The sequence below is a fragment of the Epinephelus moara genome, chromosome 6, assembly GCF_006386435.1.
Source record: "Epinephelus moara isolate mb chromosome 6, YSFRI_EMoa_1.0, whole genome shotgun sequence".
In the NCBI taxonomy this organism is placed as follows: domain Eukaryota; kingdom Metazoa; phylum Chordata; class Actinopteri; order Perciformes; family Serranidae; genus Epinephelus; species Epinephelus moara.
In genome coordinates this window covers 41,673,631-41,696,039 of record NC_065511.1, presented here as the reverse complement: position 1 = coordinate 41,696,039, position 22,409 = coordinate 41,673,631, and the positions used below count along the sequence as shown (strand labels likewise).

The 22,409-nt window shown below is 41.1% G+C and overlaps 2 protein-coding genes across 5 annotated transcripts in view; one reads left to right on the top strand and one right to left on the bottom strand.

Moving 5' to 3' along the window:
• Positions 1-22,409, top strand: part of LOC126392472 (collagen alpha-6(VI) chain-like) — a 310,923-nt gene that overhangs the window by 19,578 nt on the left and 268,936 nt on the right. The gene's annotated exons all lie outside the window — the stretch shown is intronic.
• LOC126391497 (atrial natriuretic peptide receptor 1-like) overlaps positions 1-22,409 on the bottom strand; it is a 122,473-nt gene that overhangs the window by 13,234 nt on the left and 86,830 nt on the right. For all 4 annotated transcript variants that reach the window (XM_050046331.1, XM_050046333.1, XM_050046332.1 and 1 more), the window contains one exon: positions 248-342. In XM_050046331.1, coding sequence (XP_049902288.1) covers positions 248-342 — 95 coding nt within the window. The remainder of the gene's footprint in view (positions 1-247; positions 343-22,409) is intronic.

Below are 22,409 nucleotides of genomic sequence, written 5' to 3'. Positions count from 1 at the left end.
CAAACACTTTTTCACACAGGGCCATGTAACTTTGGATTTTTTTCTTCCTCATTAATAAAACCCTTCATTTAAAAACTGCATTTTGTGTTTACTTGTGTTATCTTTGACTAGTGTTTAAATTTGTTTGATGATCTGAAACATTTAAGTGTGGAAAACATGCAAAAAAGTAAGAAATCAGCAAGGGGGCAAACACTTTTTCACACCACTGTATGTGTACATATATATTTAAATGAAACTGAATGTTCACCTGGAAGGTGCTGGTGTTGGTGTCCATCATGTCCCACAGAGCGAAGTCCGTCTCTCTGTCTCCGTTCTCATCCAGGTGGACGAGTCCTGTCACACCTGACGAACATGAATGAACACACAGAGTTTTAACATGGTGATGTTGCTCTCTTTGGTTTTATCAGACAAGAAAATCTGTGTATGAGGCTCACAGCTTTAGCAATCTGTCATTTCAAACATTTTCACATATCACAGAAAACCATTAAATGTGCAGCACCAGACTGAGTCTGCGTGGCATCGCTGTGTGCATGAAGATGAAGCATAATAAAATCAGGAGCGAGACAGAACTCGTAATAAAGATCCAGACGACTCCACCAACAGCTTCCATTAAAAATAACCGATATGAACAGAGAGACGGAAAGATGAGATTCATTGTCAGAAATCATTATTTTCTCTGTCAGTGTTTTTCTCTGCAGCGACGACAGTAATAAAATAACTGAACTGATCTGAGATCATTCAGCTGTGAAGTAACTAATAACATTAGTGGTCTGAACTGAAGGTTCAAAGATCTGAATGATATCAGCCCTGTCGTCAGAAGAAAATGTTGGTTTGTACATTTCTGTAGACCATGAATACTGTACACTGCATTTGTATGTGTCATATCTATCACATCAGCGTCTCTTATGTGATGTAGTATATGAGCTGACTTGTCATCAGGAGGTGGAGGGGATGGTGGATAGTGTGTCACTGAGGTGAGATGCCTGCCAAGCTGCAGAGTGCCGTTCAAGTCCAACAAACAAAAGCGGTTGTGATTTAACGAGTCATTGCTATTTTTCCTGCGGCTTTTAGGCACCTGACGTGGGTGCTTTTTGGCGACCCATCTGTGTGTTTCCTGTCAGCATAGTGCCATGTTTTTTTATTGACACATTGCTGCTTTTCCGGCAGGGATTGTGCCCACAAAACTGCATGGTCTGTTCCTGACCATAACCAGAAGGTTTTAGTGCCTAAACTTTACCACACGTTAACCACAGCACTGTGAAAACCTTCTGCTACATAATGATGTACAAATGTAACGTATCCTTGGTTTGCAGAAATGTACAATGCCAACATTTTTTCTGTCGACTGCTGATGGTTGAGTGTTTAGTTTTAATGCTGCTTTCTTCTTCTCCTCCAGTTCATCACTGAGGGAACTATGCCACTTTTTCATGAACCACATAAACCTGGCAGCTTTAGTTATTTTACATGTTAAGGTTTTTGCTTTGAAACATATTAAGATTTTATAAAGTTTGTTTTATTATAAGTTGAATTCCCCAAACGTAACCAGGGCAGCTGCTGGTCATTTGGGTGCTGCGTCGTGTTCACTGAAACTATCTTCAGCGTAACTCAAACTGTGTTGTGTCTGAGAGGGCCTTAACTGGGAGAGTTAATGCAATATATGTAGTTATGATTGATGATGGTGATGATGGTGATGATGATGATACTGGTCTGTTTTGGTGCCCCCTCCGACACTGGTCCCCTACGCACAGCGTGTGCCCTTAGCAGCGGCGCTGAGTATAACAGTAACAGTAAAGTTATACTTTAACTATGCAGACTTTTACTGAAGAAACATTTTCAACTTGTAGCGGAGTATTTTTACTGTGTGGTATTAGTACTGTTACTTAAGTAAAGGACCTGGGTTGCACAAAACACCGTAAGTAAAGTTTTTTCTGTAAGTCTTAGTTAAAGGGAAATTTCGGTTTATTTCAACCTGTCTCCTATTGTCCTAAATTTGTTTCAAGTGACTAGTGACATAAAAATAATAGTTAGCATGTTAGCCGTTAGCCTACGATAGGAGACAGGTTGAAATAAACCGAAATCTCCCTTTAAGGTTTCCTCAAAATAATATCGGTTTACACAAAACACTCTTAAGTCCTCCTTAAGGTTTCCTTAAAATGTTCAGTTAAGTATTTATGGTATTCTTCTTGTCTTGATTTTATACTTAAGGAATCCCTTAATTGTTGGACAAAAGACCTTAGCGACCAAAGCAAGGTTAAAAAAAAAATTAAGGTATCCCTGACTCCATCTTAACTGCAACATGACTGAGTTTATGGTGATGAATGAAAAACATAACACACCCTGAGCAGAGTGTTCTGTGACCAGGAGAACCTGATGGATACACTTTTGATTTTAATTTTCGTTGATTCTTCCTGTAGTCCTTTCCTGTTTTTGGGATCAAATTTACTTTGTAGTTTGTTCTTTCTATGATTGTATTCCTCCAGAAGTTTAATCTTCTCCTCCTCTGACCAGGATGGTTTTCTTGTCTTCTTTTCTTATGCCATTTTTCACTATCTAACTATGAGCCAACTTTGTGAGACGATAACAGGCGTCACAGCATGAGTCCAAGCAAACAAACAATCTCCATGGAAACTTTTACAGCTGTAAAATCTCTTTCAATGCAGTAAATGAGTTAAAGTTTCTCCTGAACTAAGGAAACATTTTAAAGGAATCTGTGCAACTGTGTAAGTCCTTCTGCTAAGGAGAAATGAAGCCTTAAGTGTCATACATAAGGAGAAAACTTAAGGTGTTTTGTGCAACCGGTCCCTGAATACTTTCCTCCATCACTGTATGATACTGAAAGTATTTTCCAGTAAGAGGCAACGAATCAGTTAAATCTGTAATTGTTTCTTTCTTTTCTCTGCATGCAGATGAGTTTTCACAGTCTGATGAAAATTCTGCACATCACAGTTTTGGTTGAGATAATTTAAAAACCTTTTAAAACTCTATATACAATGAGAGAGAAGAGAGAAGAGAGAGGAGGAGAGGAGGGGTCGACTGCACCTCTCTGATTTGTGGTTGACAAAAAACAAAAAATAGCCCTAAGAGGTTAATTACAGTCAATTAGCAGTTAAGCGGTGACAGTGTGTGTGCGGGTGTGTGTGGGGGGGTGGCTATCAAGACCTGTGCGACTCATCTCCATAGAAACAAGGCAGTTAGAGATCAGGAGCGAGCAGGCGGTGATTGGTCACACATGAGGACGAATGAAGCAAACAAGTAATAAAACAGAAAAACGTCAGATGAAGTCCTGCAGCAGCACCAAACACAGCCGACTTATTACTCACCATAAAACAGGATAACGGCTAATCATTGTATTGTGTAAATCATATGAAATAAACTGATCCAGTGTGACCGTAAATTACGTTAAAATAAAATGAAAGGACGTTCTTCTTGTTGTGTTTGTGCTCACTGGCAGACAGCTTTACGGTGCTGACAGCAGCTCAATAAAATGCAGGTTTTATATTAAATATTTATCTTTTTCTTGTGCACAAAGTTTTTATTGTTTGGCTTTGATCATATTATGGTTTTACCAGGTGTTTTATTTCTGCAGTGAGGCCAGGTTATGTTGGGACATAATATGCATCACGCACACATCCTCATCTGCTTGCAATAAATTATCAGAGTTTAACTTTGCTTTCATTTTTTCAGGAAATAAATAAACCACCACCAACATACAGAAACAACTGAAACTGTGCGGAGGTGAAGAGAACTTTTCAACAGAGGGAATATGTAGCTTCATTTCAAGTGTATAATGACTATTAAATAAATGATCTGTTAAGAACATTAAGCAGAATCATCAAAATTGTATCATTAGTGAGTTATTCACACATTGATTTTGCAACTCAGACTGCAGCAGTTCTCATTTTCATGGCCTGCGTCCACGTTACGTAACTAGCAAATGTACTTGCATCCATCTTTGCACCCATGGCCGTGTAGGTCCTAAAATAATGGACACCATCCTCCGACTCATCAGGAGCATGCTCAGATGTTGCCAGGAGGTCACACACGCACACAGGGGCCACACACACACACACACACACACACACACACACTACTGAGTCACATGTTGAGTTGGATCAGTCTGTGATTTCAGTTTTTTACTCTGATTTTCAGTGTGATTTTGAACCCAGCCCTCAGTGGGTTGATGAGTTTGGTTTCCACTGACTGTTGTTACAATATTTTGTTCTCATACAAGATAACACTTCCAGCACTTCAGGAGGATCCTGATCAGATGCCTGATATGGGGTATGGGGATCATAGAACAACAGTCATGTGAAAATTAAACTAATTTTAAATATGCCACTGATGTTGTTTTTAAGGGAAAATGATTGAATACAATTATCAAAATATACAATTTTTTGATAGTCATATTTAGTTAAATTAATCGTTATATTTATCAAGCAATAAAAAAATCCATAGAATAATCACTGAATTAGTTTAGTTGTAATCAAAAAATTAATCGTTAGAATAATTGAGAAAAAATAATCAATAGATGAGCCGAAAAGTTTTGGGGGAAACAAGTTTTTCACAGCACAGTGCTGACGACCAAAAATGTTAATAAATGTAAAATTCACAGTATTAGCTGGTTTTGTTTTGATGATATGGTGAAGGCTGATGTCAGGAGGGGGCGGGGTCAGAGTGTCATATAATGAGGTGCTGAGCGGCGGTCAGCTGTCTTTATGTCCCTGGATGACATTTTAGAGACGTGCGTTTTCGACGGGGGGCTGCGTTCCTGCAGCTGAAATGTCACCAGCTTATTATAGTCATAAATATATCCTGACCACACACACACACACACTAAAGCATGAAGTCGTTTTTATTGACCTGTGTGAGTTTTATGTGTTCCTGGTAAGTGATGCATTGCTTTCCAGGAATGAGGGTGTGTGTGTGTGTGTGCGTGTGTTTGGACAAAAGACGAGACACGGTTTGTGTTTTTATTACAACAGAAAAACTAAATTATTCATGTGATTCTTTGACTTTCACCAGCAAACAGAGAAAAAACATCAACATGTAAAAACTCTGACATTCAATTATCTGCACCTGCAGCACAGTTTTGTTGCTTATTTCATTTTTTTTTTTTTTAAACGCTGTTTTTGACACGTGTCTTCAGGGGTTTGAGGCGTTGCAGGCTGTGACTCACTGAAATGGTTCTCTACTGGTCGGATGCAGTTCATTCTTAGTGGACTGCTTGTAAACCAACTTCCAAAATAAAGTATGTGAATATACATAACCATTAAAAAGAGTGTAATCAGCTGTCACACCAAATGTCTTTGGCCCCAAAATAAGAATTAAATAATTCAATTTCCATTTAGTCAATGCCTCAACAGCACTGAATATAAAAACACTCCACGGCAAGTAAAAAAAATGAAGTTTAAATATGAAAAGTAAAAATACGATGCTGGAAAATGCCCCTGTGACGGTTATTTTATATTATAATACTCAAGCAGCAACCTCTGACGCAGTGGCATTAGGAAGTTACGACAGGCCCAGTACATTCTATCATGCATGTATTGTCTTGACACAAATAGACACCTGACATTAGACAACATCAGCAAACACATTACCCAGCATTCATCACTGCCTGTCTGACAAAAATATCAAACAAAGTGAGAAATTATTTATTTAATTGAACCATTTTCAAGGTGGCAGTCTAAATCACCTGCAAGGGCCCGCTCTCTCTACGGGCCCCTCCATTCCAGGGGCCCCTGTGTAATCGCACTGCCTGCACTGTCAATATTTACGCCCCTGCTCTGAAGCTACAAAAAGTGAAGCCAACACAGAAGTGCCAAAAACTGCAGTGCCTCAAATGACCACCTGAGGTTGGCTCCAACACAGAGTCACCCTCATGTTAAAAAGTCCAACTTTACAGCAGAAATAAATATGGTACAAAAAACGGTTTCGGTCTCTGTAGCTGATTCTTCGTTCGTGAAAGGAAGTGAATTTTTATATAACTGACCTGTGTAAAGGTTGAGTGTGTAGGATTCAGTGGTGTCTAGCAGTGAGGCTGCAGAGCTGATACTTCTAATGTGTGCCAAGCGTGTAGAAGAACAGTGGCAACAGTGGCTGATGTGAAAACACAACACGCAAAAATGCTGATGACCCTACTCAGAAGGAGGGTTCTGTTTGTCTGTTCTGGGCTTCTGTAGAAACAACATGGTGGACTCAGTGACAAGAGGACCTGCTCTCTGCATATATAAACGGCTCATTCTAAGGTAAGGAAAACACAATTTTTATTTTCAGGTGATAATACACAAATAAAAATGTAGTTATGACTATTATATTGCATTAAATCCTTCACACTGGACCTTTGAATTTTATTACGGCTTAAAGTTGGGGATGCTTGATTTTGAAATTCTGGGCCAATACCTATGTTTTTATATTGTTGTGTATTTTGTCTTTGTTGTTATTTATTCCCCCCTTTGTTCCACGGAAACAAAGAAAACAACACTATAAAAAATAACTAAATTCAAATGTCCAAATCTATGTAACAACCTTTAATTTAACATCTAAAAAACCTGCTCAAAAGCCTTTTTACTTTATATAATATATCATAACACCCACGCTAATGCCTTCTTTATTCACTCATTCATTTTCCGGGGCTCCGGGGGGCTGGAGCCTATCCCTGCTGACACTGGGTGAGAGGCAGGGTTCACCCTGGACAGGTCACCAGACTATCACAGGGCTGACACATAGAGACAGACAACCATTCACACTCACATTCACACCTACGGACAATTTAGAGTCACCAATTAACCTGCATGTCTTTGGACTGTGGGAGGAAGCTGGAGCACATGAGAACATGCAAACACAGAGGGGCTCCCCCACCCCGGGATTTGAACCAGGAACCCTCTTGCTGTGAGGCGACCATGCTAACCACTGCAGCACCGTGCTGTGAAAACATCAAAAAATTTCTCCTTCAAACAGCTGTATTTATTTAAGTTTCTTGCCAAAGACTACATTTTACAAGATTACATCTGAACACATCATGAGGCTATAGTTTACCTTTGCCTAATACTCATTTTTACTAAAAACAAGTGAACACATCATAATGTAACTCAATACAACCTCTGTCAGCTGTCAGCTTTGGCTCCTAGCTGCTAACAGCTAACAGCTAACATTTATTAGCTCTCCTGCTTCTTTTTGCATCAAGGCAGCATTAGAAAAATAAAGTATGAGCTGTGCAGGGAGCCAAGAGGAAAACTTGAACCTGTTGTACTTGTACCTCATTTCATCAACCTGTATCTTTAACCCTGCAGGAGAGGATGGTTTGTATTTAATACGATGGATAAAAGTAAGACTGAGGAGGCTGCTGCTGCTCACCAATGATTTTATAGCTGTCTTGAAAATGTTCCTTGGATACAATGCACTCTGACGCCTTGCAGATTCACACACTGAATTAATCTGAAAACATTGATTAACCTCTAAAAACTTGTTCTGTATTTACAAATGTGTTCCTGTGTGCTCCCTGCTCACACTACAGATTGATTAGCACTCAGATTTGTGCCCTCCCGAGTACTTGTGTGTGTTTCCTGACTTCCAAAGTTAATTGAGCAGAAGTGAGTCAGTGAAAGGAGCCAAAGTAAAGCTGGTTCCTGCAGACGGATCTCAGCGAGGGAGAGGAGAACAATCAGAGCAGCTGCAAGAATACAAGACGTCGTGATGAAGATTGGCTTCAGGCTGCGCAGGAGGAACAAACCACAGAGGCGCGATCATGGGCTCTCTAACTGTGGTTTATCACGACTGGACTATTCATCAGGAAATGCTGGTGGAGCTGTGATGGTGGCTTCAGGTGGACGGCTCGCTCAGGTGCTGACACGATTGGATGGTGAAGAAAAAAGAAATATTTGTGAATAAGTAACCGTCGGTTCACACTGAGAGTCACCAGGAGCCTCATTCATAATCATAAACATAACATTTTGGAGACAGGGGAAACTGGTGACACAGGTGTTGAGGTGGTGAATTGATTCAATGCGATACCATACGATACGGTCCCCGCAGGGAAACTCGTCTTGGACTCAGGAGCTGCACAAGAGACCAGATTGTGCACATAAGATATGAGAGGAATCATGATAATGATCTCTCACACATCTAAATTAAGTTTCTTTACATTACTGTCTTTTATTTATGATGGATTCATTGACTAAAAATTATATTTTGTAATTCTGTTTCTGAATTAGTGACAGAGCCAGAGAGCCGACTGAAAGAGGAAGAGACAGAGAAATGCATTAGTAGGAAGAGGAGAGACAAAGACAGGGAGCAACAGGCCAACTGATGATGTCATGTTATCGAAGGACATGTTCAAATGTCACAAAATCTTTATAAGAAAAGAAGGTTTTAGTTTAAAAAAAGTACTGAGTTACTTTTGCCATTTTCTTATAACTTAGCTGCTACATTTCTCTGTGGATAGCTTCAATGTAGTGAAACTTTATTCTGGTGTAGAGTAACTGGTATCTTAGCTCACTACATTTTCCAAGTAGCTGCCCAACACTGGTTAAAGGTGCAACAAAGTACACCACACATACTGAACCACACATAGAAGCTAAAGCAGGCTTAAAACTTTAATCCAGAGAGGGCAGCAAAACACTGCAGCAGACTCCTGTTCAGAGATCAGGCAAAACTTCCCGTCATCCCACTCGTTTGTGAAACTACAGTAACTTCATGAACAGTCTGCATTTCCTGTCTTGTTATACTACACAATGTCTACAGTTCCAGCCATCCATTTTCAACCACTTATCCAAAGCAGGGTCTCGGGGGCAGCAGGCCGAGCAAAGTATTCCAGATGTCCCTCTCACCAGCAACGCTTTCCAGCTCCTCCTGGAGGACCCTGAGGCGTTCCCAGGCCAGATGAGATATATAATTCCTCCAGTGTGTTCTGGGTCTGCCCCGGGGCCTCCTACCAGTTGGACGTGCCCTGAACACCTCCAACAGGAGGCACCCAGGAGGATCCTGGTGTCAGAGTTCTTCACCTTATCTCTAAGGCTGAGCCCAGACACCCTTCAGAGGAAACTCATTTTGTCTGCTTGTATCCGCGACCTCGTTCTACCCAGAGCTCATGACCATAGGTGAGGGTTGGGACTTAGATGGACCAGTAAATCAAAAGCTTTGCCTTCTGGCTCAGCTCCGTCTTCACCACGACGGTGCAGCACAGTGCCTTCATAATCACTGCAGAAGCCGTGCCAAACCGCCGATCCATCTCACGCTCCACTCTACCCTCACTCGTGAACAAGACCCTGAGATACTTGAACTCCTTCTCTTGAGGCAGTAACTCTCTCCAAACCCGGAGGGGGCAATCCAGCGGTTTCCAGCCGATAAGATTTGGAGGTGCTGACTCTCATCCTGACCGCTTCACACTCGGCTGCAAACCGCCCCAGTGCATGCTGGAGGTCACGGTGTGATGGAGCCAACAGAACCACATCATCTGCACAAAGCAGAGATGCAAATTTGAGGTCCCCAAATTGGACCCCTTTCCTCCCCCCGGCTGCACATCAAGATCCTGGCCATGAATATCACAAACAGAATCAGAGACAAAGGACGACCCTGGCGGAGGCCATCACCCACTGAGAACGTGTCGACGGTTATCTTTTATAACACGATCACTGTAAAGCCCTGTGAACTCACACAAGAAGTCTCCTCTTCATTTTCTTTCCACCTCACTTTTAATCACAGACGTGTTCATTGAAAATGTGATCTTTGGTACTTCTTCTATGTGTAAAAGTACAGTGGAAGTTTACTGTGAAAATTTCATCTTACATAAAGCTGGCTGCTAAAATTAATGTATCTAGTATTCAAAGTAGCAGCTTCCTGCCCTTCACTATGGCAGAGGCTATGGCTATCAGAGCCGATCCGCGCATCACTATGGCTTAATTATCAACTCAGTCAATAAAAACAACCCGTCCTGTGTTAGGAGTGTATGTCGCTGACAGAAAGAAAGAAAGAACACCTCACATATTTATTTCTCACAGTTGCGCACACGTTTGGCTGGCATGCAGAAGCACCTGTGTGTCTGTGTGTCTGTGTGTCTGTGTGTCGAGGGTGCGAGCCGCAGCTTCAGCTGCTCAGGTAGAGAGTGTGTTTTTTCACTGATTCGGTTCTGCAGGTTCTCTGCTGGTACACTGGAGACGGGGATCAAGCAGTTTGTCTCACTCGGGATAGATTGTGCTTTTTTGGTTCATAGTTTTTGATTGACGTGTGATTTATTCGGCTTTCCTTCCTTCCCCTCGCTCATGAGCACGTCATCAAAATGCGCTGTTGTGGAATTATTCATGACATACGACGTGGATTGCCAGGAAATATCCGATCTGTCTGTTTAGATTACAGACCTATTGGCAGATATCTGATTCATATCTGATATATTTGCACATATGAAGGAGGCCTGAATCTGATCTGACAATATCCGTTATCATGCGTTTTTTTCCTGTTTACACGTTCATGTTACAGATCCGATCTGTGCCACTTGACAGGAAAAAATCGGAATTGGGTCACTTGAACCATGTAGTGTAAAGTAGGCCTTAGTGTCTTTATATCTACCTTGCTCAGTTTGATCCATTTACTCTACACAATACTCTGCACTTTTTGCCTTCTGTTCAAATGCCAAGCTGCAATTTGTTGTCTCGGTACAATAAAGACAGATCTAATTTATTAGAGGCTGTGACGTCATCCAAAGGACCTCACTAGCGTCACACCACTTCCTCCTTTGCTTCTGAAAGACAACAATCATAATTCACACAGGTCCAGTCGACGCTCCTGTCAGTTTAATCTAAACAAAGGTTGTTTTAAGGACACGAACTGATGCCGTCATTTGTCTCTGTGGGTCGGTGCGTTAAAATCAGTGCAGCATTGAACCTGATGAATACGACCATAGATCTGCTGTAATATTCCCGATCCATCAAACACGGTGAGAAATGGCTGTCCATTAGTTAATGGAGCGGAAACAGCAGAGAGAGCGGGCTGTAATCTGATCTCTCTCTCGTTCCTATTCATGGTCTGAACAGTCCGCCTGCCTCCTTCCTCTCGTGTCCTATTTGTCATGGACATTATCTCTGATGAAATCTTATTAGCCTGCCTCCCTATATCTTTCTCTCTCATTCACGCCTTTTCCTTCTTCTTTTATTCCCCCTAATTATACATCATTTTCCTTTCCTCTGCTCACTGTGGCCTATCACCCTCTATTAAGTATTAATATGCATGAATGAGAATTAGCTCCTGTGTGCAGGAAATGTTCATGACAAAAATATGAGAAGCTAATAAAAAGCTTTAAAAATATAAGAAAACGTCCTCGTCGATTTTGATTTAAAATACGAGAGAAAAAAAAATGTTTAAAGTGAAAATTAAGATTTTATTTGTGCAACACAGTGGTTTTGAATAACTTAAATTTAGATTTTAAAGGGAGCTAATCGACTCAGAACAGCTTGTGAATGGCTGTGATTGCAAGACTGAACGTTTTAATTCATTTTAATCCACATTAAAGCAGTGTGCAGGATTCATGTGGATATGTTGCCAGAAATTAAATTAATATAATAAATATGTTTTCTTTTGGTGTTTAATCACCTGAAAAAAAGAGTCATAGTGATTTATTTACCTTAGAATGAGACATTTCTAACTACATAGGGAGTAGGTCCTCGTCTGTGGAGATCGCCATGTTGCCAAACACCAGCTCTAGAAAGGGACTTTTGTGTTTTTACATTGGCAGCCCCTCTGTGAGAAACAACGTTGGATAAACACAGATGACGTGAAACTGGTTTATTCAGTGTTTTTACCGGTTTGATTCATTGGTTCTGTTTGTTTTGGAGAGGAGGAGACCTCTGCGGATAATTCAGCTTCCAGTAAAAATACCTGAATATCTGGATCAGTTGAGCCCACACTAGCAGGCGCTGGACAAGCGTCCCGTCTGCGAGGTGCCAAACAGTATAAAAGAAACTCTATTTGTAATGTGAGAGTGCTTCTACTGGTTTGAATCATCTGGTCAACTCGGTCTCACTCAGAAGTTGTAGTCGCTTGGTCAGTGACTTTCAGCATCAGACACTGACGAAAAAAACAGCCCTTCACGTTGGCGTGATACGCACCTGCCATTATTTTTTAACGATGCCTGATGGCGTCAAGGGGACACACGGCGGGACAACAACGAAAGTTAGGGCACGGGAGTCCGAGTTGGGTGGGTCGATGGGGTGTTGGATGGGTCCAACGACCACCGACTTTCACCTGGGAGGCCAATGTTCACTTCCTGTATGATTATAAGGCCAATCCCAGTTCTTTTTTCCTAAACTCAACAACATGCGTGTGTTTGCAAAACAAAACCACGTCTGTTTGTTGTTGCAGTGTTGTACTGACGTAGTGCTTTTATTTTGAAAGAGACTGTATGCAAACTGTACATTTCCTGTGAAAACAGAAGTGTATTTTGAAAACAGACAATGCATGTAACAGGCTGAAGTTGACACGACGTCCCAGAACGTCAACAACCAACACACCCAGGGTACCTTGGACGTCATATGTGGACGTAGAAAGTCCATGACCAAACGTGGAAATCTTGACGAGGTTTGAGTGAGAATGTGTGGCGACAAATGGGTGAAATTATGGCTATACAACACGTCACTCTATTTACATGATGGGTATCAAATGTATCACTCTAATGGTGTCTTTGTCACTTTAAGGGTACCTCGGGATAAATAAAGTTTTATCTTGAATTAGCTGTGGATATTTCTGGTTCCCAGAGGATGAACCCGCAGCACTGTCACATCTTAAACATCTCCCAGCAGTCTGTTCTTCAGCAGAAACATTTTTTGTTGTTTTCTGGCATTTTCTGAAACCAGCTCATCTCTTGTGTTAACGCCTGTGAGCATCCTGTATTTCCTGAGCAGTGTTTGGCAGCAGATAAAAACTTAAGCTCTCCTTCTTTTTCCTTTGGATGTTAAATGAGATGTGACTGAAAAAAACAACGCTGCTCTATGGAAAGAGTCAGCATTTTATGTCCCGAACACGAGATACAAACATTACGACAACTCGGTCATCATCAGGTTTCTCTGCAGCACCACGTTTGGTCAAAAACAGCCTGACACTCATTTGTTTCTTTCACAACACGTGCAGGACCTGCTGACCTGCGTCTGTCTAATAGAATTCACTTTTAAGAAACAGAACCAATACAGGTCTGTTTTTAAGAGCCTGTTTTGGTCCTGAAAGCCGAAACCTGTTGCCTAGTAACCGGGATCACCTCACCCCAGGTTTATCCTGCTTATAAATCAAAGATTAGAGAAGGCTGACAAATCTCATTACAACGTCTGTTCTCTCTGATCTCACACAGAGCAGGTAAACAGGTACAACACACAGCTGCATGAATACGCATCATGATCTACGGCAGCCAGCCTAGGACATAAAGTACAGTAGATAAATGTGTGACAGCCCCTCTGCTCTCTCCTCCAGGTATCTCTTTTCTTTCAAACGACAGAATCCCGACTGAAACAGGCTTCACGGGTTCTTTTAGTGTGACTGAAAACTGGCGGTGAGGTTCAGCTGAGGGAGGACACCCACTGCAGCAGATGGTTCACATGTTACATGACTAAGACTTGTAACTGTTAACTGAAAGAACACATCTCAGAAAAGTTCGTGTGACAGACAGCTGAAGCTCCAACTGGCCTTTTCAAACTCTGCTTAGTGGCACCTCACGCCACTGTCCTATTTTCAGCCTCGCTGCTTCTGAGATTAAAATATTTTTCCCCCCACTCACTCTCTGCTTCCTCATATCAGCTTCTGTAGTAGCTCTTTTTCTCTGCTCCTATGGCAGCTTGACTCCTCTCCTCACCACTGATGTATGAAGAGAGCTCAGTGTAGGTGGCAGTTAACACAACTGAATGCTCCCATTCCCACGATGGGTATCAGATGAAGTAGAAAAAAAAGGTTTTTAAATGAAGTACTCTGTCGAAACGATACCCTGCTCTATTCCAGCTGTTGGAGAGTGTGTTAACAGTACTATGAAGCGTTCAGTGTCTCCAGAGGGAGCTGTGTGACGTCTGATAAATGTCCTCAAGTGAGTAACTCAGCGTCAGATGAAGACTACGACACTGAAAAGCAAAAACAATCTGGAAGCTTGGTGTTAGACAGAAGTGAGTGTACAGACCCCTGCAGCCTGCTGCTCATCTCTGCTGCAGATACATTAAGTGCTAACAGCATAACACACCAGGATCCCCAGTTGCATTGTGGGTAATGTAGGTGGCAGGTTTTGACAAGAACGAAGAAGGTGTGGAATAAAAAAATGACGATATCCAATTTTCTGATTCATGACTTAGTATTCCATAATAATGATCTCAAATTAATGAGTTAGGATATTTGTTAGTTATTTATTTTGGTATATTAATTCATTATTTAGATTTGTCAACTCATTATTTGGAGTACTAAGTCAATATTTTCACATTTGAGATAAGTAATGCCTTATTTTCATTTTTATTTTTGAGATACTGACTCATTATTTTGTGATACTTAGTAATTATTTTACGATATCAACTAATAATTTTGGGCAATTTTCTCATTATTTGGGTAAATTAACTCATAATTTTGGGGTACTAAGTCAATATTTTGACATACTTCATCATTACTGAGAGCAAGGTTGTCATTTTAAAACACTGACTCATTATTTCGAGATAATTATGGCATTAATATTTTATTTTAAGCAAGTTTCTCAATATTTTTAGATACTAAGTCATTATTTTGAGATACTAACTCACTGTTATGAGATGAGTAACGCATTATTTTGAGCAAGTTTCTCATCATTTTGAGATACTAAGTCATTAATTAAAAAACCAACTCATTATTTGGGGCAAATTTTTCATTATTTTGGTATATTAACTTATTATTTTGAAGTACTAAGTCAATATTTTGACATACCATCTCATTATTTTTGGCAAGTTTCTCATTATTTATTTATTATTATATTAACTAATTATTTTGGGGTACTAAGTCTACTAAGTTGTTTTGAGAAGGTTTCTCAATACTTACAGGAGGTTTTCTCCGCATCACACTGGTGGAAATGGGCTTCCACATTTGAAAGACGGGTTGAAAAAGAATTCTAAAATAGTTTATGTTTTCATTTTAGCTTTAGCGACCTTTTCAAAAACTGCCTGAAACGGCCTCATCTGTCAGATGGAAACATGTCTAACTGTGATTATCAGCCTGCAGCAGAGCTCTTACCATGCTGCCTGCCTCTCAGGTGTGACAGAGACATAGCGGAGCTGCAGGGATGCTAACGGAGGCGGTGTAAAAGGCTACGCAGTGATGGATGGCCACAGTGGAGAAAAGAGAGACGGGCAGACAGGCTGAGATAGCAGAGCGGAGGGCAGCAGGGTGGAGGAGAAACAAGGGCGAGAGGAGACGGGAGGCTCTGGTTTCACACGATTACATTTCAGGGCTATTTTTGGGGGTCTCCTCTGATGCCTTGCAGAGGCTCCTGACAAAGAGACGAGGAGGGAAGAGAGATCAGGTGTCTCTCAGTAACGAGGGGAGATGGATGAGAGGAGACAGAATGACAGAAACGAGACAGAGAGAGAAGAGAAGATGGAAAATCATGACAAGAAATAATAGAAAAGATGAAAAAAAGAACAGGATTTGAAACGCTGGATTCAGACTTTATATCCAGGTGTTCACACAGAAGGTTGATAACAATGGTAAGGTCAGTAATTACTGAACCTCAACCCAGTTCAACCAGTTTCTCCATCATCTCCGTCATATAAACTTGCTATTTTAGATAGTGTAGGATTATATTTACATGCGTTTCTGTGGATGGGGGCAGCAGCAAACATATTTTACCCACCTAAAAAGTCCCACCTAAAAAATGTTTATAACAGTAAAAAAACAAACAAACAAACAAAAATAGAATTACCCCTTTTCAGTTGCACGATATAAAATTTCTTCACTTCATAATTTTATCCTGTTGGACATTTGTGTGAAATTTTGTCATTGTGAGCGTATGAATTCCTGAGTTAGGGCCAAAAACCTGTTTTGTGAGGTCACAGCGACCTTTGGCCATCAAATTCAATCAGTTCATTGTTAAGTTTAAGTGAAAGTTTGTGCCAAATTTGAATAAATTTCATCAAGGTAGTCTTGAGATATTGCGTTCTCTACAAAGAGACAGACAAGGTAACAGTGACCTTGACCTTTGACCACCAAAACTAATCAGTTCATTGTTGAGTCCAAGTGAACATTTGTGCCAAATTTGAAGAAATTCCCTCCATGTAGTCTTGAGATATCATGTTCACATGAGACAGATGAGGTCATATAGACCTTGACTTTTGACCTATGACCACCAAAATCTAATCAGTTTATCAGTGAGAGGAAGTTAATGTCGGTGCCATATTTCAAGAGATTCCCTTGAGCTGTTCTTGAGATATTGCATTCACAAGAATGAGATGGATGCAAGGTCACATAGACCTTCACATATGACTAAAATCTAATTAATTCATCCTTGAGTCCAAGTAAACGTTTGTGCCAAATTTGAAGAAATTCCCTCGAGGTGTTCCTGACATATTTATGAGAATGAGAATGAGACAGACATGGTCACAGTGGCCTTTGACCACCAAAACCTCATCAATTCATCGTTGAGTCCAAGTAGACATTTGTGCCAAACTTGAATAACTCCCTGCTCAATTTACATTTGTGCCAAACTTGAATAACTCCCTGCTCAATTTTTCTTGAGATGGGACGTTTGTATGTGCGTATGTACGGACAACCCGAAAACATAATGCCTCCGGCCACGGCTATCACTAGAGGCATGAAAAAATGGTCGTAATCCATGATGTCCCCCATTTTGTTTCTACTGTAGCCCAGAACAGACAAACCAAACACTGGCTCTGGATGGGGCGGTTTCATGCGCGCATAGGCAAACGTCTTTCTCCTGCACATCTGGCACCCGGGAGATACTTTCATTGTGAATTAGAAACTGGTCTCCCGGCACCCTGTCACAAGTTGAGTATTGCTGCACAAGACCTTTGATACATGGAGCAAACAGAGATGTCATATTTTGATCATGTTTTCTTCCACAATGTTTTCCATCATTTGAACTTTGATTGGAGCTCAGTTAATCTGAGATTTGTACAACCAGCCTCTGAGATCTGGAACGAGGCTGATAACGTCTCACTCAGGGACGAAGACTGAATCAACACTGATGTGATGAAACATAAAAAAAAATCACCAAAAACGTATCAACCATTAACCTGATACTGACCTACGGCTCACATTAAATGTCCGCACTGTCAGTCACCACTGTCCCCCTCTGCCCAGATGACCTCTGATGACCTCTGACCCCGTGACCCTTCAAAATAAAACACCACCTCAGCTCTCAGGCTTAGCCAAGCAAACATCACGGCGTGCACGGAGAGATCCAGAGACAGAAACCCTGAGACAGGTCGATCAGAGCTGACTTTCCCCTCATCATACAGGTCAGGTGACGACATCTTGCTTTTGCCTGAGATGATGAGCGTGTCGTCGGTGTGGGCAGGTAAACAAGTCTGACCGGACTGCGGATGGAGAATCTGTGAGTTTGTGTATGTTTTCATATGTGCGGTTTGTGTGTTTTGGACTCGTTACAACAGAGGAAGTCAGTGGAGTTTCGTGTCATTCATCAACTAGATCTGCAGGCTGAACTCTGACGCACAGAAACCTCCCTTCATACCCACAATAACAACTTTGGGTTTAAAGTGGACACACTGATATAAAACACCATCCTGCAGTGCATTCTTTGATATAAATAACTTGCTAGAAAGCTAAATCATCACAATTTCAAGGTCACAATTTAAAGTGTGCCAACAAATCAAGCTGATCTCAGTGAACTTTGGATGTTTCACTGTTTATTTTATCCTCTGCACTGTAAAACCTCATAAGTTATTTTACTGTGAACTCAGACTAATAAAATAAGTTTGTCAGTTTCAAGTTTAATTATTTAATTTTCACTACAGTACACCAGTTCTGACTGGCTGATTTTAGATCAGCTGAAGGAGTTTCCTGTTCTCATACAGAGCCACGTGCCTCCCACCTGCACCTTATTAATAGACTCTTGAACGTTACACAGCTTCAGGATAAAGTGGAAACAATCCCTGTGACATCTCCTCCTGCAGCGGATGGAAAGCCAGGCTGAGAGCTGAACTGATCTCTGCTTTCTGTTGTCAGGGGGAACGAGACGGGAGACCGAGCAGCGGCCCTCTTTCTCTCCCTCTCTGTTTCCTCTCCAGGATCCTGAAGACAAGCGAAGGGGAAACATCTGCTCGTCCACGAGAGGCCAAAAGAACTAACCGACCTGATGCGTCTTTTCCAGGCTGAGCGATGTGACGCAGCCTGCTCAATATTTTACATCAGCTTCTTGTGTTATAGCTCTGTCTGGAGCTAAGTGCTGTTTTTTTCATTTTTTCTACTCTGCCAGACAGCAACACAATTATAATAATAATAAATATAGCCAAAAGCTGTGATTCTGACTTGAAAGCTGGGTAGGATCAAGGCGATTGGACAGTTGCTCATTCATTTACATCATGCTCCTCATTGGCAGCACTGTCGCTTCCTACTGGTCAACTGCAGAAACATTTGGTGGAAATGCTTCAACAACTTAAAACAAAATATCCACCAAGTTTGGTGATGTTTGGAGAAACTGTCATTGACTTATGGCAACATTTTTCAAAAGGCCAATGCGCTTGTTTGGAAGTGGTGGCGCCCCCTATTGAGCAATTTCAAAACTAATTTTACAAACATGGTTCAACATTATTATTTAACATATCCTGCAACTTTTAATGAACTTTGTCCGATCATGATCCACAGACATTTCTGTATAAAACAAACGAAAATGTCTTTTTCAAAAACGATCCCGTTGGTCAGTGTTTACTTATTCAAGTAACTGCTGCTCCGTCTCCACAGACAGAGTGTCCAGAGTGCACTCTGCCACTCTGAGAGTGCGCTGCTCTGGATAGCCCAACGCTACATTCAGACAGCGCTCCCAATTTATCAACGCTCCAGTTTGTGTCAGAGTGCGCTCCCACACTCACATCATCTTCCTCCATCATCTAAAACCAAGACAACAGAACTTGCTAGCCATTTGCTAGCTAACGTCTGTGGAGGACTGTTTTGCCTCCAGCTAAGCCCCGCCCACCAAAACACATCATACTGTTTACTACAGTAAAAAGGTCTAGAAAGGAGAAAGTCAGCATAGGGTGGGAGGGAGGGGAGGTTAATGGGTCAAATAAAACCAAACTTTAATTCAGGAGACCACAGTTCGTGTCACGTGAAACCAAATGTCAGTGTTGTTTGAACGTAATGTTGCAAAATTTGTGAACGGTCGTCATGCACATTTATGTCACGCTATATAACAAACCTGACAGCAAATAGGCCTTGTTTCTTTCAGAAACATGGTAAGAAGGCAATAGACTGCACAAGAAACTACCCAAAAACTTAGCTCAAAGAGAAAATTAAGAGCAAGAAAATAAGTTAAAATACGAACAAACAAGGAAATGACCTGGACAATGAGCTTAAAAAGTGCAATAAATCTGTAACATAACTTTAGATATATGATGATAATTATTAATATGGTTCTTGCCTAGCTTTTTAAAAAAATCTAAATATTTTCATTTTTTTAAGAGACTGCACCAATTAGCTCAGAGTTCAAAGGTTTGAATACTTGCGAAAGGAGTCTGAAAGCAGCACAAGAAAAGTGATGTCGCTCCAGGTTTCAAAGGGTTAAAGGAGCAGTGTGTGAGATTTAGGGAGTTTGGTGGAATCTAGCAGTGAGGATTGTAAATTATTACAATTCCTTTAGTGTTCATTGTTCAGGAGGTTTTTACTGGGAGCTGAATTATCCACAGAGGTCTCTTCCTCTTCCTACAAACGGATCAGGTGATTTAAACAGGCAAAAACACAAATCAGTGTTTATATGATGCTGCTTATTATGGAGGGGCTGCCTAACAAAGATGGTCGCAAAAATGCAAATATCCTTATCTAGAGTCATTGTTTGATTTGTCCATTCTGGGCTATTGTAGAAACATGGCAGTGCAACATGGTGATCTCTGTGGACGAGGACCTGCTCCCAGTATAAACAGCTCATTCTGAGGTAACGAAAACAGAACAATTCTTGATTTCAGGTGATTAAACACTACAGACCTACTTATTATGTTATATTCCATTTATGACAATATATTCCTCTGAATCCTACACACTGGAGCTTTAAACCAAAAACACGATCTCTTTCTAAACCTGACCAAGAGGTATTGATGCCTTAATCCAACCGTGACCGTTTGACAACATAAACCAAGTGTTACAATGAGTTTCAGCTGTGCATCCCATAGTGACACTACAGGTTGCCCTGTGCATCGCTCTGAGATGCTGAGGAGCGTAACTAAGTGCTGGTATCTAAAGACCTGGTAGTGAGAACTGGTGAATAAAGACAGTGGACTGGAGAAAAGAGCTGATACTGTGCCTGCTGTTCACACCAATAAAGTTGACTCTGACCGATAGACGGTCACTTTTTTAAAACATATACGATAATACATAATAAACCATTTTATCTGTGTTTTATCAGATCTGTAAAACACTGTATAAGCTTGTTTTTAAAGAGGAAGTGCTACATGAGTTAAACTTTTTCTGCCGGTCATGGTCATTTTCAGGAATCTTGAATGGTGCATTATTTGCATTACGCACTATTCCCTGAGGTTTCAGCTCAATCTGATCTATGAGAGCTCACAGATGAACGGACAGAAGGACTGAGACTGACTCCGGTCCCTCAGTCGACTTGTTTCCAGCAAAACTGTCCAAAGAACGTTTAAATTTAAGATGTAAGCATAATGAGAGCCAGATGAGGCCACAGTCGGTTGTTGCCATGTAAAATAGATATTTTAATTTCTGCAGGGAATCGTAACGTCGCGCTCGTTCCGTATGAATGTTTGTGTTTCACATTTCTGCATTTTAAACAGTTGAGAAAACTTTCCAGAGAAGTTTTTATACTGCGACAGTGCTGGGGAGGTAAGGGGTCAAAGGTCACAGCAGCCTGACAGCAGGATGAAATAGTGAGATGACGGAGGAGGAGGGAAGACGATCCAAACAGAACACGATACTGATACTGTATCACTCCTCCTCCTCCTCCTCCTCCTCTACCTTTCTCACCATATTCATCACTTTCATTGCAAAAGGGCAACACAGGACTAAGATGTTGCAATAAAGGTCGAAGAAAGTGAAGTAAATCATTCCTCAGACTGCGATATGGAGCAGATCAGAGCGGAGCGGTGATGTAATGTGGCAGCTTTTCAAAGTGTGACAGACAGAGTTTTTTTTTGATGATGATGTCATCTGGTTTGTGTTTTATGAATCAAACGGTGATGGATCACGCAGCTCTTCTTTCTGTGCTACAACGTCAGTATTTCCTCTGACAGCGGAGGGGTTTGGGTGGAAGGTCAGAGGGCCCAACTGCAAAGATAAACGGACACTTTTGGAGGTAGAAGTGATGCATGCATCTCTGCAGAAGTCTTTACTGTAACAAGAGACAGACCTCTGCATGGAAACAGACGCACGCCAACAGACCTACCAAATAATTCTGCAGTCATGAAAGGTTTTTAATACCCAGCTGCTGCAAAACAAAAGTAAAAGGTGCCAATTTAAAGTGCGTTCTTTGGCATAAATAACTTGTTAGGCCTTAGATACTTGAATAGCAGCATTTAAACAAATTAAATAGTGCCAACTGATCCAACTCCAACAAAATGAGTCCTGATTATAGAGCCCAGAGTTCTGTTATAACTTGTTTTCTTTATTTTGGGAATGCAGGAAAACCAATTATCACTCTTGGTTTACTTCATCCTTTGCATCATAGAATACATTTACAAGATAATTAACGTTAAATAAACTCTTATTTTATTACTAACTCAGTGTAATTAGCAACAAATCCTTCAACCCATGCAATCACATAGGTTATTTAAAGGGATAGTGCACCCAAAAATGAAAATTCAGCCATTATCTACTCACCCATATGCCGAGGGAGGCTCAGGTGAAGTTTTAGAGTCCTCACATCACTTGCAGAGATCCAAGGGGAGAGGGGGTAGCAACACAACTCCACCTAATGGAGGCTGACGGCGCCCCAGATTCAAACGTCCAAAAACACATAATTGAAACCACAAAATATCTCCATACTGCTCGTCCGTAGTGATCCAAGTGTCCTGAAGCCCCGACATAAAAAGTTGTTTGGAAAAACGTCATTTGAACTCTGTTTTTAGCCTCATTGTAGCCTGTAGCTCTGACTGCTTCTCTGGGCACCGTGCTTACATGTGTGTGCTTGCGCGAGACCGTGAGACATGGGCACCGTGTTCATGTGTGTTCACGTGTGTTCACGTGCTTTCGCTGGTCTCACACGCAAGCACACACACGTGAGCGCG